Consider the following 18812-nt stretch of genomic DNA (forward strand, 5'->3'; position numbering starts at 1 on the left):
ACTAATTGCAAACCAGAGAGGTAAAACATTTTAATACCAGTGTGGAGGTTTGCCTGCTAATAGGCTATATGACAAACTCCTTTAAAGTCGAGCTAATGTGATCAAAATGCAGAACGGAACTGACTTCTGTTATCTTTAAACAGCCATTTGAGTATCAGATCAGATCAATTTAAAAATGTGGTTATAGGGCGTTGTTTAGTAGAGTAGTTACAAGAATATACGTGGAAATGTAGTTTAATGAAAACCTAAGGCACATGTTCTCTATGCATATTAGATTTTATTAATATAATTGTTGAATTGCATATTGTAGGACTTATTGTAACCTATTGAATCTTTGCTTTAAAAACATTTGAAATACGGTAAGATAAGAATATACAGACAACTTATCTTGTGCCATTTCCTGTGACTCATATTGTTGACTCATATTGGTGCAGTCATGTTACTTGAAGTTTGCAAGGATGTGACTTCTTGCGAGTCTCTTGATGGCGCGACATTTGTTTACATAAAGCTAAACCTAGCTCCCAGCAAACACATCTGTATCCAGGCAACGAGGCAGCAATTAAAACCTGGCCTGTCGTAAATGGGGTTTACTGTGAGGACTAATTGTGCATGATGCTAGGCTCTAAGTGTTCAGACTGGTGCGTAAACATGGTATCTGTGACATTTGGCGCATGTCCTCGTTCTGTCAAAATGGCAGGGAGATTATGAGCACGACAGCAGCTGGTAGTAACTCGATAAAGCAGCAAAGGCTGACAGATACACCTCTCTGTCAGTGCATCTTTTTGGCCGTCATGCTCAAATTGTCAAAGCTGCTGCAGTGGAAATGAGCGCTTGCGCATACAGGGCTTAATCCGGTTATATAAAAAGAAAATAACGGGTTGAGCAGCCCGAGCATTATTACCTACAGTTGAATTCATTTAGTACAAATGGTGATAATGATGTTGCTCTGAATGTAACGTGTCTTCTAGTGGTGTGTTTGGTGAAAAATAAACATTCATTCACTCTGCATAGCCTACAGGCCGTAATACGCTCCACCCGTGTCAGTGCATGACGCTAAAAGTTAATTCTGGGGTTTGGGTTTCCACTGGATCTCATATGAAGGAGGGCTGAAGCAGAGCCCGCCCACAAGGGTCTAGGTCTCTGCTTGCCCAGCTTAGCAAGAGCAGCTTACACGTAAATGAAACAAGGAACAACCCGTTTTGGTGCCCTGCGGAAAGGAGAGGCACAGTAGAGTGTAGCTCCGATCATGATTTAACTGAGCGAAACCCGCAGTTGATCGGTCATCTCTCGATGGTTTTCGCAATAAAATTGCGGTAACTCCTCACTGGCGCTCGTCACTCAGTCGCAGAAGCGAAGAAGCTGACGCGCAGGTTGAGCCAGTGAAGTCAAACGGATCTTGCGATGCCACCCGCGGATGCAGAGCCGGGCATTGCAGCCTCGACCTCACCGAGCCAGCCTCCCGGAGAACGCGCAGTGAGTGTGCTATGGTCTTTTGGAAAATGCCTGGGTGCGCTTCTACCGGTGTACCTGGCTGGATATTATGGCTTCAGCATCTGTGTGATCCTCTTCGGTCTGATAATCTACATGGGATGGAAACACAGTCGACTGGAGAAAGTGATGAGGCTCAAGTCTGCCATGTATCTTCTGGAGAACGAGAGGGAATTCACCACTGAGAAGGTTTTCAGAATCAAAAGGGATTTCCCTCCCTGGGTAAGAACCTGCTTGCCATTGTCATTCTCTGCAGTTTGAATCACATGTCACATCTGTCACATCTGTCAGGTTGAACCTGACCTGCATCTGTGCTACTCTGCAGCACAGTAATAAGCTCATCTGCATATAACCCTTTAGAGGATCCTTATTTTTTTAGACATCTGAAACTTCTTTTTTCTCCCTGTCTATGACCAGCCCCATATTTAGACATTCCTAATGTGCAGTGCCTTGGGAATGAGTCTGAACTGCTGCCACACTGAGGAATGTGAATGTCAGATGAGATATTTGTGAAAGAATGGTGGAAATAATGACACTGATGTTAAAGAGAGTGTACATTGAGTAGACAGTAAAATGCATGTCTATAGCTACTGAAAAAAATATTAATAGGTGAGATTCTGAGTGTGTGTGTGTGTGTGTGTGTGTGTGTGGGTGGGTGGGTGGGTGTGGGTGGGTGGGTGTGTGTGTGTGCGCGTGTGTTTTCCTCTTCCCGTTTTACACTGCGCCTGACCTTATCTGGCTCCAAAAAAACGATGACACATAAACATCTTGCACAGCAGAGGCAGTGGCTAGGACCACCATATCTGGATAGAGAGCGAGAGAGGAGGAACTCTTTGTGTGTTCAAGCGTGTGCGTGTTTTTATTGCAGATAAGCCCACTCTCAACATCCTATGTCTCTGTGGTTTGGCTGCAAAACTGATGCATGCATGTGCTTGATGGTTTCTTGAAATTTTAGCAGTGACCACACTAGCCTAAGTTGTTGGGCCTGTATTCTTTCACAACTTTTTATTAATGCATGTTAATAGATTGTAAATCTGGGGAGATTATGTGTTCAAGTAGAGGTTGCTTCATTGGAAATGGGGTATTCATCACAGTATATTACATATGCTCAGAAACATATCACTAAAATGATCTCAGGTATTTTAACTACTCTGCTAAGAGCTGTAAGTCATTTCACACGACCCTGTAATATTTGAGTTCATACCTGACCAATATCACTTGTCCACAGGTCAACTTTCCAGATGTGGAAAAAGTGGAGTGGCTGAATAAGGTATGCATGTTTTTTCCTATCAGACATTGCATTCAGTCTGTGCTATGTATTTTTTATATTAGGAACTGATATTTTTAAATCTTGTATTTTAACATGCTACACCATGTATTGTGGTGAGCTGCTCTGCTTAATTCAACAGAATTCATTGCAAAACACAGGAAACAATGTATTATGTTGAGATAAGGTGTTGAAGATTCACTTGAGTAACTGTTGCTCCACTGCCTCACATTTAATATTAAGACTTCAACTGACCAGGCTCCCATTGCAGCCTCTGCATCAGAGCAGATTATCTACTGTTGTAGTTTAGAGACAGATCATATCTCAGCCACTCTGTCTCTGTCAGTACAGTAACCTCACATCGGCATAGGGCAGATGTGGATGTGAATACTAATAATACAGAATGCCTTTCTGGAGGGAAAAAAACATAATGAACTTGGTGACAGAAGCCCAGATTGTGGGATGGCAATTTGTTGGACTTATCTTTCACCAGCCCACGTCTTTCCTCCAGGCTTCCTGATATGCGATCAGGCTGCTCGCACTCTATTCTCCTCACGTGCAACCATAAACAAACATGGATCAGCCCTTTTATTATATTTGACAACCTGTAGACATGAGTTATAGACTTCATCATGTCCGTAAGTGTGTTATATGTGTGTCATTAATAATGTAGCCTTAAGGACAGTCGTGCAGCTGTAGCCTGTGAGCATCACCAGCCTCACGAGGAGTTTGGAGGAGGAGGTCAGAGGTAAACAGTAGCTGGCAGGACTCGTAACCTTGTTCTTTTTTTACACCTCACACTGACATGCTGAAGCTAACACTAGTGTGAGGGTGGCTGGAGTGATAACACTGATACACTGTTACCTAACCTTTCATCACATAAAAAATATGGATCCATAATTTACTAATAATTGAATTGGAATAATGTCATAATTTGGTAAGGAAAAATAAGAATTTTCTTGACAAACAATGCACCATTTAAACCCAAATGAATATTTATTATGAACTTTATTCTGCATTTATGTTGAATTATATTCTTTCCTGTAAACAAATTTCACATGTGCACTGACTAAAAAAATAATTAATTGAAAGTGTACTAACTGAACTGCATCAAATCTGTATTTTCCCTATAATTAGAGTCAAATTTGTGAATCTCATAGGAAATCATGGATCCATGAATTACTGGGCATTACTGATGATTTTTGATTTTTGATTGTACTAGATCTGCAACGATTAGTCAATCAGCAAAACAATCGCCAACAATTTTGATTATCAATTCCTCAATTGAATAATCTTAAAGAAAAAAATGACAAAATTAATTGATTTCACATTCTCAAATATCAATATTTTCTGGTTTATTTAGTTTTCTGTGATAGCAAACTAAATATCTTTGGGCTGAGGATTGTTGGTCGGAACAAAAAGAAGACATTTGAAGACCTTTTGGGAAACAATGATCAACATTTCATAGACCAACTATTAATCGAGTAAATAAGAAAATAACTGACTGATTAATCTGTAATGGGATTAATAGTTGCAGCCCTAAATTTTACTCCAAACTGACTAATTGAATGGCACAATTTGAGTGAATACATTACCATCCTCACTGAATTATTAATGGTCGTGCATTTCACTTTTTCGATTGTGTCTTCTGTTAGCACCTTTTAGCCACAAGGCAAACAGTTTGAGGTCACAGCTTTGTGAGTAGTATTCTTGTGTGTTTATGGTTCTTTGTTATTTACTATCATGTTCTGGTAACTAATTTTTTTATTCACAGGAAGTGTTTTACAAGATGATAATTCTTTGTTGCACATAATTTTATCATCATGGATGCAAACATGAACCACATTTATTACTTGTATTGATTTATGACTGCATCCTGTGTGTGTACTGTGTAATAAAACATTGCACCATGTTTTTCTGTATTCAAATCTGCCAAGAAAAACAACAGCAAATGACCATATGTTCTCTCATGTAGATCCTGCAGCAGGCTTGGCCTTTTATTGGCCAGTATCTGGAGAAGTTGCTGGTAGAGACCATCGCTCCTTCCATCCGCGCCTCCAGCATTCATCTGCAGACACTCAGCTTCACCAAAGTCAACATAGGAGACAAGGTATGTGAATGGGCTGTCAGAAAAGCAGCAATTCATCCTGTAAATCTGCTGTGACCAAGAAGATACAGTGAAGCCCAGCGGTTAATATATATTGCATGTATTACAGAGTCGTACTGATGATTTAATTAGAGAGAATCATAACCTTCATGTGCATCTTTGCTAATGTGACTTAAGCACGTATCAGTCTTGTTTGCACTGTGTAATAGCAGATGTTTCTTTTCACAGGCTTTGAAGGTGGTTGGTGTAAAGGCTCACACAGAACAGGATAAGAGACAAGTTATGTTGGATTTGTACCTGAGGTAACGCATCGCTTTTATTATTTCATTATATCATGTTGTTTATTGTGTCAGGCAGTGAGAAATTCTTTATCATTAAGCAGATCATGTTGTGTTGCAATTTATCATGACTAATGTAGCAGCTTCCTGTGGTTATATATGTATCTCATGATCTGTCTCTGCTATCCTACTTACAGCTATGCCGGTGATGTTGAGATCAATGTGGAAATTAAAAAGTACTTCTGCAAAGCTGGGGTTAAAGGAGTCCAGGTATAAGAACAAATATCAAGATATTCCTTCATTAGTAGTCATATTTAAGTGTCTTAAAAGCATCCTATCAGTTTTCACTTCTTCTCTGTCTAGCTCCATGGGAAGCTACGTGTGATCCTTGAGCCTCTTATTGGAGACGTGCCACTGGTTGGGGCCATTACAATGTTTTTCATCCGCAGGCCTGTGAGTGTAACACCAAATCTGAGTACTTTCAAGTTTTGTACTTCACTGTATTCATATGTCTTTATTTAACTGTGTCATAGAAACTGGACATCAACTGGACTGGGCTGACCAACCTGCTGGATATCCCTGGGCTGAAGTGAGTTGATGAGGATAGAGCACTGGGTAGATCTCCTAGGGTGTAACTGCACTGATCTGTTGTGTCTGTGTATTACAATTGCAGGAACTCAAAGGAGATCCAAACCAAACAGACAGACTACTGCTCAGTGACAGATCTTTGTGGTTAAATCCTTAAAGGATAAGGGTGGCGACATCCTATACTTTATTATGGTTGACAAATCTCACCAAAAGACCAAAACCAACAATGAACTGATCCTACTAACAAGTATTGCTTGTGTATCCAAAGTCTCTCTAAGGCTATGTCTCTGCACAATAGAACCCAATTATTTACCAAAAACACAGCTGTTAAGCCTTTGAATTTCATCCCCTATCAAGCCACCTTCAAGTCACCTTACATTGTCTATAGAGAAAACAAATGAATAGTTCCTCCCACTTAACAATTTGATGTCCAAATGTGTTTTTGTCGCAGCTGAAACTAGTTCAACAAAAATGTGTTGTTTACTCCTGTTTGAGTAATGGTTGCTTAAAACTACAGTGACCAGCTGTTTTAGGAAATTACCTTTTATCTGATAACATGGTGGCTTTTAAAAAACAAACAAACTATGTATTCATGAATGTTTCAAAAAATGTCCGTAGGCCTAAGTGCCACAGACATGATAGGGAAGTTAAACGTATAAAGAGACACATTAACACATGGTTGGTTTTATTCCTTTCATAGGGTGTGTTGATAATAACAAACATACTGAACAATGCCAGCCTTGTCCTTTAAGTTTTATGAAATTTATGCCATACTAGTGTTCTTATATTTATTCACCTTGTTATATAATGACTTCATGCTTTTGTATTCGGGTAGTTTTTTAAGGCACATTATGTAATGTCAGAATGCGGACAGTGTAAAAAATCAACTACAGTACAATTAGATAGAATATAAACCATAAAATGTGAACAATAGTCATACTCAGTGTAATTGTATGGTGGCCAATTCTACACTGTTTGTGTTATGATTTTATATGATGTACTTTTGTGAAAATACAATTAAAGCATTATCAGAGGCGTAAATTAGATCAGTTCCCTCTGGTAATGTTTTCAATGACAGTTTGTCATTCATTTTAAAATTGTATTCCTCCTGTAAACATGATTTCACAGAAAGCTGTCCTCATCTTTAGCCAATGGGTGCGTCCTATTGGTTCTGTAACCTGAATATCATGTTATTTATGCATGTTCACATGGTCAACAGTAGTATAGCCTCTGTCTGTTTGTCTGTGTGTCCCTCCCCTGTGTGTCCCCAAAATCGTCCTTGCATTCATTTACAGTGCCATGTCGGACACTATGATAATGGATGCAATAGCCTCCTTCCTGGTGCTCCCCAACCGTCTCACTGTTCCCCTGGTGGCCGACCTGCACGTTGCGCAGCTCCGCTCCCCTCTCCCAAGGGTAAATTTCTCAATAATTGAATGGCCTGGAGCAACATGGACCTATACTGGCTGAAGCAAATCTGCCTCAGCAAGCAAACACATAGCTTGAATGTCATGCAGTAAATTCACATTGTGACTGAAAAATATGGACCTGTGGTTTTTGAGGAAGCTAGCTGACTAACGTTTTGATTATCTTTGTCCGTGGATGTGTTTTCCTGCATGTATGCACATGCTAGGGAGTTGTGCGTATCCATCTGCTGGAGGCTGAGGACCTGACTGCCAAGGATACAGTAATCAAGGGCCTGATTGATGGGAAGTCAGACCCATATGCCGTGATACGTGTGGGAACCCAGATCTTCACCTCTCATCACGTGGACAATAACCTGAACCCCCAGTGGAGGGAGATGTATGAGGTGAGAGGGGCTGCGAAGAAAGAAAAATACCTGAAACACGAGATATACTGTATGGCTTTGCCTTGATATTCAAGTGCTGTGCTTCCCGCCAACTTGTGTGCTGATAGTTATAGCTTGGTGTCCTTGCATCTTAAGGAATGCACAAAGTCTTTGATCGTCACTAGCACTTCAGAGATTATCACTTTCGTGGAAATTTGATCTACTTCTTTGGTAACAGGAAGCTGCAGTTTCCGAAATAAGCAGGTGTTACAAAAACTGCTTTCTTTTGTCGTTTGTGAAACAAATTTGAGTCAAATGAAATTTGAGTCCAACACTGAATATATAAATTATTAACATCTATCTAGCACAATGGTTAAATATTCTTGCCATTGTGATTCTGTTTGTATGTCCTTGTGTTATTGTGTCATGTGTGGCTGTATCTATATTTGTATATTTGTTGTGTGTGTTGTGTATTTGTCCATTTATGTGTATGTGTGTGTGTCAGGTGATTGTCCATGAAGTGCCTGGTCAAGAGTTGGAAGTGGAAGTGTTTGACAAAGACCCAGACCAGGATGACTTCCTGGGGAGGTAGCTTACCCATTCTCATCCATTTACTCTGTCTCTGCAGTATGTGCTTCTCATGTCATTTCCATCTCTGCATGTTGAGCCATGAGTCTGTAGACATTAGAGCATTTGTCTCTTTGATTTGTGGCTTCATTGATTCTCTCTCTATCTGTCTCTATCTGTCTCTCTTTCAGGATCAAAGTGGATCTTGATATTGTAAAGAAGGCCAGAGTTGTGGATGATGTAAGTAGAAAGGCTGAAACCTTTAGAAATTTTAGACAAATCCAGTATTATCACTACATGTACTTTTTTCGGATGAAAAGATAAAAACTAAACACAGGAATACAGTCATCACATTGTTTTGCTCAGGAAAACATCCTCTGCAGTAATGCCGATAGCATGTGAGACTGGACTCCATGTGCCTTCTTGTGACCTGCTCTGATTGCACCATATTTAATCCTGGCATCCTGTCCATGCTCAAAGAACTTCTCTAAATGAGAAGAAATGTGCACTTAATGAACCCTCTGTTTTTGTAAACAGTGGTTCAATCTGAAGGACGTCTCAACCGGCAGTGTTCACCTCCGGCTGGAATGGCTCTCTCTGCTGTCCTCTGCTGACAGACTGACTGAGGTGAGCTTACAACAGCCTAATGCTACGCAATTTTTTTTTTTGGACCAACCCAGAACTTTGGGTAGAAATGTGTACAAAACTGAAACACTAATAATTTTCAGTATTTCTACAGGGTAATACCATGATATGTATTCATTTGTGGCATTTATCCTTGATGTGATAGTATGGCAGGATAAAGAGACAGCAAACACAAGGAGAGAGGGTAATGACAGAATTGGATCACATGTCACACATCTTAAAACACACAACCAACAGGATGCCCTGTGCCATGATATTTACTGAGTGAGATCAAAAAGTCAAACATTATGTGGCTGTATACTCTATATCATTTGCTCGTGAGTATTTGTTTTCTCACGCTGTGACAGATTTGGGTAAAATATATTTAACCAGAAAAGCCTCATTGAGAGTAAAATAAAATAAAATAAAAAATAAATAAAAATTACATATGTCCTGGCCAACAATAAAAGACAACAATAAAAATGTGGTACACTTGGACAACATAAAAAAGAAAAATACGCCAGGTCAGAATTAAACAAGAATTAAACAAAAATGTAATCTTAATATCATTTGTAAAATTCTGATAAAGAATTACATAAAAGTTTACATCCTAAAAAATATTTAAGTGGCACCTTTAGGTTGGAAGACGATGGTGAATGTATTTCATGTTATGCTGTCACCTTAAGTGGGATTGGTTTCAGCATTTAATCTTACATATTTTCATTATATGTTTTATGTATTTTATGTTTAAGACTGTGCGTGTTTCACCTGAATGCAAGATATAGATATGAACATTGCTAAAAATAAATAATATCAATGTAATGTCAATGTCAAACAATAAATTAGTTAGAATAACACCAAAATAACATCAATTTGTTCAAGTAAAATTATATGTTTGCTGAATCCAAACATAAGGAGGCAATTAACATTGCTATCTTTAATGAGATTTTATCTTTTCTGTTATTCTTCCTCCAGGTGATCCAGAACAACCAGAACCTGACCAGTAAGACAGCTGATCCTCCATCTGCTGCCATCCTAGCCATCTATCTTGATCAAGCTCATGCACTCCCGGTAAGATTAATACTATTTGAGGCTCCATCATGTGATGTGCTTTGAATTTTCATCTATTTACCACATCTATGTATTTAATATGTTTTAGATGAGAAAAGGCAATAAGGAGCCGAGCCCGATGGTGCAAATTTCCATTCAGGATACAACTAAAGAGAGCAAGGTAAGTTTAAATATAACTTTTTGTTTGGATGTAAACTAAACTGTAAGCATAATGAATGTTTTCCTCTTTTTACTGCAGACTTGCTACGGGACCAGCAGCCCTGCGTGGGAGGATGCCTTTACTTTCTTCATTCAGGATCCTCGCAAACAAGACATTGACATTCAAGTAAGTCATTTGATGTGTAAAGATTGAGCACACCAATTAAGCTAGCTGTAAAGCTTATACTGCTACTCCCAAGGTGTGGTGATTAGTACACTAGATACATTAATTTTCTCTCCGGTTTTATATGTATCCACTTATTCTCTGTAATTTCTCTGTTAACTGCACGCCAATGCTCTTACCCTTTTATGTCCGTTTTCCCATCATGATAATTGCCTATCCTGGTTTTCATCCTAGCTTCACATGTTCTGTTCCTGTGTTTCTAAATCAGGTGAAAGATGATGATCGTGCATTTTCCCTGGGCAGTCTGACCATCCCTCTGGCCCGTCTTCTGGCAACCCATGAACTCACCATGGACCAGTGGTTCCAGCTGGAGAATTCTGGTTCTGCCAGCCGCATCTACATCAAAATTGTGCTACGGGTTGGTATTTTACATATAGGCCCCCCTTTTTTTCTTTGCACGCCCTCACATGTATGGGGCAGTTTAGTAAAGAAGGAATGTGAACCTCAACTGTAGTATCTAGATTCAAGCCCTGTAAGAATAAAGTCTGTGGGGAAGACATTGAAATCATACAAGCTCCCAAAGCAGTGCTCTGGCTAAGGGAAGTATCAACAAGGCTCATGACACCCATAACTACCCTTTCAAAACATCAAACAGAAGATAATGACCTTCTACACATGAATTCCTTAACTATAATATTTCACCAGTACATGACTCAACTTAACCCGAACACCCAAAATTAACTCTAAAGTAGTCTTACTGCCTCATCCTTGTGAGAGCATGTGGTCTTTATAAGTACAGAAACACAAAAGCACTCACACAGAAACATGCATTTTCTCTTCTGTGTTTATCCTGATGTGAATCTCCTAGTTTCTACAAAAACTCATGTGACTGTTTGAAGTAGGGGGGAGCTTCTTGCTTTTTCTCATGAAAGAGTGTTCAGTCATTTACAGCTTGACATTTGCACACCATAAGCTCTTATTTGTTTTCCACTAGGTTTTGTGGCTAAGTGAAAATGCTACTCCTACAACTCCGTCTCCTCACCCTTCAGCCTCCGGGTCCGGGACAGGTAATGGCGGAAATAAATTGGAACTGAATCCTACGGGGCCTGGTGGGTCAGCTAAACCTCAACCAGCACGACCACAGCACACCACACCCGACCCTGACTTTGCATCTGAGGTAAAAAAATAAATAAAAACAAAACAGCTATCAAGAGGTAAACAGCAGCAATAAAAACACAAAAGTCATATTTCTTGTCCTTGGTGTGCCCACAGGGAGTGCTACGAATCCATCTGGTGGAGGCCCAAAGCCTGATAGCCAAGGACAACTTCATGGGGGGCATGGTGAAGGGGAAGAGCGACCCTTATGTTAAGATCCGTGTGGCTGGTATCACATTCCGCAGCCACACCATCAAAGAGAACCTCAATCCTACCTGGAATGAACTTTATGAGGTATGCTTCATACATGCAGTAGATTCCTTCCTCACATCTAGTGGAATTATTGAGTTTTAGATTAGATTTCATACATTATTTATGTGATTTTAGGTGATTTTGACCCAGCTTCCTGGTCAGGAGATCCAGTTTGAGTTGTTTGACAAGGACATCGATCAGGATGATTTCCTCGGAAGGTGCGTCCCAACATTTCAAATGAAATCTTTGTCTTAAATGATATGGAAATATGTAAACGAAAAGGGGAATAAGATGTTAATTGAGTCCTCTCTTTTCAGGTTCAAGCTTAGTTTGCGTGATATCATCAGTGCACAATTCATCGACACGGTAAGTGACACAGCTGAAATTAGTTGAAGAACTTTTGTACAAATCATGTTTATTTTTATGTCATAACCTGATTGTTTCTGTGCTACTCTTGTTACAGTGGTATACTCTGAATGATGTGAAGTCAGGCCGAGTTCATCTGGTGCTGGAGTGGATGCCCAGAGTGTCTGACCTACCCAGACTGGAGCAGGTTAGATTCAAGCATTTTCAAGCATTACTGATGTTTGAATATTGTTCAACTGTGAGGGACTCGGGTTTAGAGAGTAATTTGTACTCATAAGCATGTAGTTTAAAGTGGAGAATGAAGATATGTTTGCAGATGCCTTGCTGTACATTTGTTTATGTTAATGCATCTGTCTGTAGTGTTCAGACAGGCATTTAAAGAACATTAAACCACAACTTTCTTATTGCATAATAAGTCTTACTAAAACTACCCTGGTTTTCTCGGCTCCAACAGATCCTGCAGTTCCAGTCGCAGAAATCTTACCAGAACAAGGTTGTGCCATCAGCAGCTGTGCTGTTTGTGTATGTGGAGCGTGCCCACGGCCTGCCAGTAAGATCATGTCTATGAGTCCTTGGGGCTCTCCTGTTGTTACTATGATGTGTTTTTTTCCTCACCAAATAGAGAGAACTACAACATTTGGTTTTAGTGAGAGTGTATTTAGAGCATATAGACCATTGTGTGCAATTGAAGTTGGATATTTATTTGCTGTTGTAATCTTTGTTGTATATAGTTTTAGTGGAAGATGCATAACATTATTGGATTACATTATTCTCTGTGTGTGATTTCAGCTGAAGAAAAGTGGAAAGGAGCCAAAAGTTGGGGCTGAGATTATCCTCAAGAGTGTTTCTTACCGAACCAAGGTAGCATCATGATATCTGAGCAGAGTGTTTGCAGCAAAAGAAAACTGTTGTTTGACAAGAGTCATGATTTTCTCCTGTTTGATTGTTCTTTCCCAAGATTTGTGAACGTTCCACATCCCCTCGATGGGACGAAGCCTTTCACTATTTGGTCCGTGATCCCAGAGATGAAACACTCACAGTCAAGGTGTGCATCATTAACAGCATCTGAATTTATTTATTTTTCCCCCTCCTGCAAGGCAGATAAAATTGGAAAACCATTTATTTTTTTGAAAGCCACTTTGTGTCATAGGTGGCATTTTATACCAATAAAATAAAATACAGTTTATAGAAAGATTTGTGTATCTATTTGTGTGTGTAGCTCTCCCACAGCTGGGGCCAGGCTCTTGGGTCCTTGACACTTCCTCTCAGAGAGGTGCTGGCTGAGCCGGGCTTGGTGCTGGACCGCTGGCTTATCCTCGATGGAGCTCTGCCAGAGAGCCAGATACTGATGAGGGCCACGCTCAAGGTACTGACAAAACATTCTGCTTATGTTCACTATGCCATATTAGCAATATCTTGATTGTGATTTATTCTGTACTATATCACTTGTGAGGTTTAAGTATATATAACCAATACTATAATACACTGAACACTTTAGTTTACAGTACCCTGTAATATAATTTACTCTTGGTCTAACATGTGATAGCGTGTGTTACAGAATATTATGCAGACTAAAGATAATACAGCTGTCTCTGCATTTGTATTAACCTAGTCTTGCAATAGAAGACAATTGGAGATTTCTGCCTACCAAATTCTGGGGATGTCTAAATAGTCGTAAGAGTAATAGTAGTTACTTGAACTAAAGGTAGTTACTTACTCGACCTAAAGACTTTGGTATTGTTTACATCTAGTTTTAACAATAAAACCTGGGAGATTGTCCTCAGACTCTGTGTGCAAAGCATGTAGAGACTGACATGTGAGTCCATTCAAAACCAGACTTAAAAGGTGCTTTACAAAATTCATTTTCATAAAATATAGTTATAATTTCAGCAACTATACATTGTGAAATGGAGATAGATAGTATAAATAAATGCAAATTTTGAAAATTCAATAAAAACAGGGATTTCAAATAGTGGTCAAACGTAGAGAAAGAGAAAAAAACATAAAAAGAACAACATAAAACCACTTGAATAGATGTTATAAAATGTCATACAAATGCCAGTCTGTACAGATGTTTTTTTAAAAGCTTTTTTAAATGAGTCATAGACTCTGATAAAGATCTGATAGGGGAGTTTATTCCACAGTGTTGCAGAAGATCACAGATTAATGCTGTGTTACAATGTACCAGTATCCCACTGTGTACTTCCCCTTCAAGAGCTCATGATTGCAGCTGTATAATTTTCCCAGAACTACAAGTTTGGCTCCACCAGTCTACAAGTCTATAGAACGGACTCATTATTCCGACATAAGATACAAGATTATTATTATGCAGCAGCAATGTTGTTCAATTCTGTATGTCTTGCAGATCTTGGACACTCAACTGGCAGTGTGTCGTAAGGCTCCAGGGGACGGAGGCAATGACGGCAATGGTGTTGAAGCGATCCCCAAGTGGGACCCTTCTCATCTAGACCTCAGACACAGAGGTGGATTCCCCATGTGAGTCATACACACTACCATCAAAGCCCTATTGTGCAGTTACTGCCTCCGCTGTTGAGATAAAAAATGTCTGGATTTTCTTAGTAGGCTCTTTCAAGTTTATTCCATTCTATTAAAACACCAATTCTAAATGCCTGCCTCTGGTTTGTAACTTTTTGCTATATATTGATATTATAATATTAAGAACTATATTTTCTACACTGCGACTTTTAGAGGCGGTGATAACGCAGGCACAGCAAGCCAGGTGAAACTTACCATTGGCTATTCCACAGAGGAAAGCAGGCTTTTTATCACCGTTCATGCCTGCAGGTCTGTATATAACACAAATGAGCCCTTTTATCATCATATTCCTGATCTGGAGCAGTTGGTACAATCATAAGTTGTAAATGTGATCTCCATGACAGATCCCTTGCATCCTGCTCCAAGGACAGTGCAGACCCTTATGTTTCCTTCATCCTGCTACCTGACAAGAAGGCCACCACCAAGAGAAGAACTGCCACCAAGAAGAAAGACCTCAACCCAGAATTTAACGAGAGGTAAGACCAACAAATGAAACTGTGATATGTAATAGTGACTGAAGCATGATAATGCTAAATTTCTCTTTCTCTCTGTAGGTTTGACTTTGATTTTTCCCTGGAGGAATCCATTCAAAGAAGACTGGATCTGTCTGTGAAGAACAGTGTATCTTTCATGAGCAGAGAGAGGGAGCTTATTGGCAAGGTATATATGATTTATCACATCTGAAATGCACTTATTATTTATTGCCCAAGCTCATATGAATTTCTTAGTGTGATATAGTGATTATCACCAGATACCAGAGATGTGTGACATGATCTTTTGTTTTTCCTTGTTGTCCTCAGTTGCAGCTGGACCTGGACCAAATTGACCTCAAGACTGGTGTCACACAGTGGTAATGATTTAAACATCTACTCTGCATTGAATAATAAAGGAGCTATATCAACAAATTTATATTCAATCATGACTTTATCCAAGAGGTTGTATAATCCACAAATTGTCTCCTTACTGTTTCTTCCAGGTACGATTTGATCGCTGAGGTCAACTAGAAGAATCAATGCTGATCTTCAGTACTATATAGCATTAAGTGTTGCTTGTGATCTGTGATTTCTGTGTTTGTATATTCAGCTTAAATGAAAACTTCTATCTCCATCACTGAAGAAAAAAAAAGAAGACAAAATATCTGTTGCACAAAACCACAGTCCATCAGTATTTATGAGAGGAAACTTTATATGTAGCTTATCATCCATAAAGTGTTCATTTTGCTGGATCCACGTTGTCTCGGACACATTCTTCAGGAGAATATTTTGGCTGAATAGATATTTGATAATAATGCAGCTATGTTGCACAACCTACCAAGTTTATATATGTTTAAAAGCACGTAAAAGTCCTCTTTGAATTTTATTTACAAGAGGGCTTATGCTGTGGTTAATATCCAAAGGTAATGACAATGTTTTACAGATTTACAGCATCCAGCAAAACTGAAAGAGAATCCTTTTAATTTTTTTACAATCTTCAAACAATTCCCAATATTAACCTTGTTTATATGTGTTTATATTATTGCCTTAAGTATTACAAAACCGTGCACAGTTTGTCAATGTTTATTGATTATGTTCCAAATGAAGTTTTATATGTTTTAACCAGAGCTTTCAGAGAAATAGTTACTTTTGTAAATCAAAGTATTAAAAACCAAGACCCTCACACTTACCACTGAAAACAGAGGTATGATACTGTAAGCAGAGTCTAAATCACTGTGCTTTTATGAAGAGAAAACTTTGTAGATATGGAAAAATCATGGCTTGTGTTTTAACACCCATGCTTCTTTGTGTTTGTACGTGTTTCTAAGCGCTAAATGCAACAAGCTGACACTGTCGGCTGTTATACTTTATTTTTCAAGCAAAACAGTTATGATCTTATGAGAAGTTTGCAAATATTGTAGGCAGGTGTTGGTACAGCCTCCACTGTTCCATCACTGTCACCTCACCACAAAGATGTAAAGACTGATTTGTGGTAATGGAATAAAAAGTAGTGTTTACTGTCGCAACTAAAGAAGAGAACTGCTGTGCTTTGACATCATTTGAACATATCATCATGTATCAGCTTTTGAAGTTGTTGATTAAAGTTTGCACTCTCATGAATCAAACCAGTTTCGTGGCATTGTTTCCTTGCAGAGGTTCGAATCTTCAAAATGTGTACCTGCGTTTCGATGAAATGTCATTCTCATGCGTTGCCACTAGGTTGTGATAAAGCGCTGACAAAGCCACATTTCCTTCCAGCTGGATGTGAACTGACTGCCTACAGATGTGAGGGGCGGTGCATCAGACTAGGAGGTGATTGACAGGTGTTTGAGCCAATAGAAGCGCCTCCTTCCACTAGCTCGGGGAGGGCCTAGAGAGGAAAACCTGCCCTCTGAGTGGAAGCAACAGCAAAGAGTTTAATCAGGATCACACAACAATAATGAATGGAAACACGTCGTAGCCAAGAAAGTTGAGAAGCAACTAAGTAACTGTTGGTCGGTATTTGAAAGTTATCTGTCGCAGGAGGAAATCTTTTTTTAAGTAATGGATTGGCCAGGCAAATCAGAGAGTACTTTCTGGATTAGAAAGCAGCTGCACTTTTATTGTTACTTTTGAAAGTAAGTTTTGTAGGGCAACTACAGTGGAATACACTGTAAACCTAAACGTCTGAATTAGTGTAAATGGCATTTTGGGACAGTAATAGGAGATTACTACACTGCACGACTTTCATCTCGGTTTGGAGAAGTGGATTATTTGGATTGACCCGTTAATGAAACTGTTGGAATACTTTTTTGGAGGATTATTATCACTGGAGAAAAAAAAAGGCTGAAGGGGTTGCAAGGTTTCAAGTAACCAAGGAGATACTGCTCGTGGGTAAAAAATGGGTAATATAGAAAGTGTGGATGGCCAGTCGGAGATGAAGCACCACATCATGCCTCTGAAGGTGCCCATGCCTGACCCCACCGAGCTGGAGGAGAAATTTGCCATTGTTTTGGTAAGTTATGATTGTCTCAGATTGTCATTGTATTGATTTGTCAGACATCTCACAAATGTCCTAATAATGATGTTGAATTATTTCACATCCTGCCTGTTGATGGTTGTATTTGTTTATTTTTCCTATACTTGTTTTACTCCCAACTGCTTCAAACTGTTTCATCCGCTCTTCCAATAGAGTAGTTGACAAAAGGGGTTGATTTGTGCTCTTTTTGTTTGCATAACTGAGATGAAAGTGTATGTGTATTGACATTTATTCCTTTTCATCGTCCATTATGAGCTGCTGGTATTTTAAATGAGCCGACCTGTGCTGTCCCGCCCCTCTCTCTCTGCCTGTTGCGCCCCTCCTATCCCTCTCCTGCGGTTCTTTTGTCTCCCCTAAAGTCAGACAACTCAGCGTTTGGCTGAAGTGGCAAACATTGAGCACAGCATGGTGAGTGGGTGGGGAGGGGGGAGAGAGGAGTTTTTTTTGTTTTTTTTTTAATAGGGGGAAGGACATTACTGTATATCCTTCACGGAGCACATCACTGCATTCCCCGTCTGTGTTTATTTAAAGTTTTCTTGCTGCAGGCTAACCATCTGAAAACAACATTTTCTGAATTCCCCCAAAACTCCCACACCCGAAGAGTCCCCCCCTCCTCACTCTCTCTCTCTCTCTTTTTCTCTACACTCCACATCAGTCTGTCTGAGCGCTTTGTAATAATGAGTATACAATCAACACCCACTTTTACCGTCCATTGACACACTCAAGTCACTGTCATCCCACATTTGAGGGACATTTCAGCTTTTGGGTGCATCATAAAAAGGGACTTTACCAGTTTCCTCTTTTTTTGGAAATACCTTGTGGAATAACTTCTGTTAGGCTGTTTACAGTGGAAAGTCATTTGTATTTATTGTCATATTTTAAGCAAGGGTATCAAATATTGACAGTGAGAGGATTTGCTGCTCTTCATTATTTCATGAGAGAGTAAACTCATTATATATTTGGGTTTTGGATAGTTGTTCAGGCATTTAAAGATGTCATCCTGGACTTCAGAGACTTTTTTTTTTTTTACAATGTTCTGATGTATTATAGATTAAATGGTCAATTAACTAATCAATAATCATCACTTGAATTCATAAAAGTGGTTGTTAGTCACAGCTATTTCACTCAAGGAGGTCTTGGATCAAGTTTAGTGTACAGTTAGTTTTGTAAAGATACACATTATAAAGTGTAAAAGTACTTCCTGACCTAGTCGGATATATCTGAAGGGCCACCAGTCGCTTTAATGGATAAAGAAAGAAAAACTACTTTCAGGTCCTCTAAAACGTGGGAAGGAGAAGTGAATCTTTGATTGAACCGTCCTCATATCCACACTGAGGTCATAACATGTGGTGAAGTGTCAGAAGTAAACGTTGCGTCTTTTTAAAGGCTCA

General features: G+C 39.3%; 2 protein-coding genes across 5 annotated transcripts in view; both read left to right on the forward strand.

Annotated features, from left to right (window-relative positions):
• The first annotated feature begins 1215 nt into the window (after positions 1 to 1215).
• esyt1a (extended synaptotagmin-like protein 1a) lies at positions 1216 to 16528 on the forward strand. Its single transcript, XM_053317411.1, has 31 exons — positions 1216 to 1710; positions 2717 to 2758; positions 4731 to 4865; positions 5091 to 5164; positions 5338 to 5410; positions 5504 to 5593; positions 5674 to 5729; positions 7024 to 7144; positions 7362 to 7538; positions 8023 to 8105; positions 8276 to 8324; positions 8622 to 8711; positions 9684 to 9779; positions 9868 to 9939; positions 10018 to 10104; positions 10370 to 10519; positions 11096 to 11278; positions 11374 to 11550; positions 11644 to 11726; positions 11826 to 11874; positions 11972 to 12061; positions 12329 to 12424; positions 12664 to 12735; positions 12833 to 12919; positions 13094 to 13240; positions 14240 to 14370; positions 14584 to 14679; positions 14775 to 14906; positions 14985 to 15090; positions 15231 to 15280; positions 15407 to 16528. Exons 1-31 carry the CDS (start codon positions 1402 to 1404, stop codon positions 15432 to 15434), a joined length of 3231 nt encoding a protein of 1076 aa, XP_053173386.1. The 5' UTR covers positions 1216 to 1401; the 3' UTR covers positions 15435 to 16528.
• Positions 16529 to 17268: 740 nt separating this feature from the next.
• fmnl3 (formin-like 3) overlaps positions 17269 to 18812 on the forward strand; it is a 30598-nt gene continuing 29054 nt past the window's right edge. For all 4 annotated transcript variants that reach the window (XM_053318169.1, XM_053318170.1, XM_053318168.1 and 1 more), the window contains exon 1: positions 17269 to 17397. In XM_053318169.1, the coding sequence (XP_053174144.1) occupies positions 17284 to 17397 (114 nt within the window). In that variant the 5' untranslated portion in view covers positions 17269 to 17283. The remainder of the gene's footprint in view (positions 17398 to 18812) is intronic.

This window comes from Scomber japonicus, chromosome 4, assembly GCF_027409825.1.
Source record: "Scomber japonicus isolate fScoJap1 chromosome 4, fScoJap1.pri, whole genome shotgun sequence".
NCBI classification, from domain to species: domain Eukaryota; kingdom Metazoa; phylum Chordata; class Actinopteri; order Scombriformes; family Scombridae; genus Scomber; species Scomber japonicus.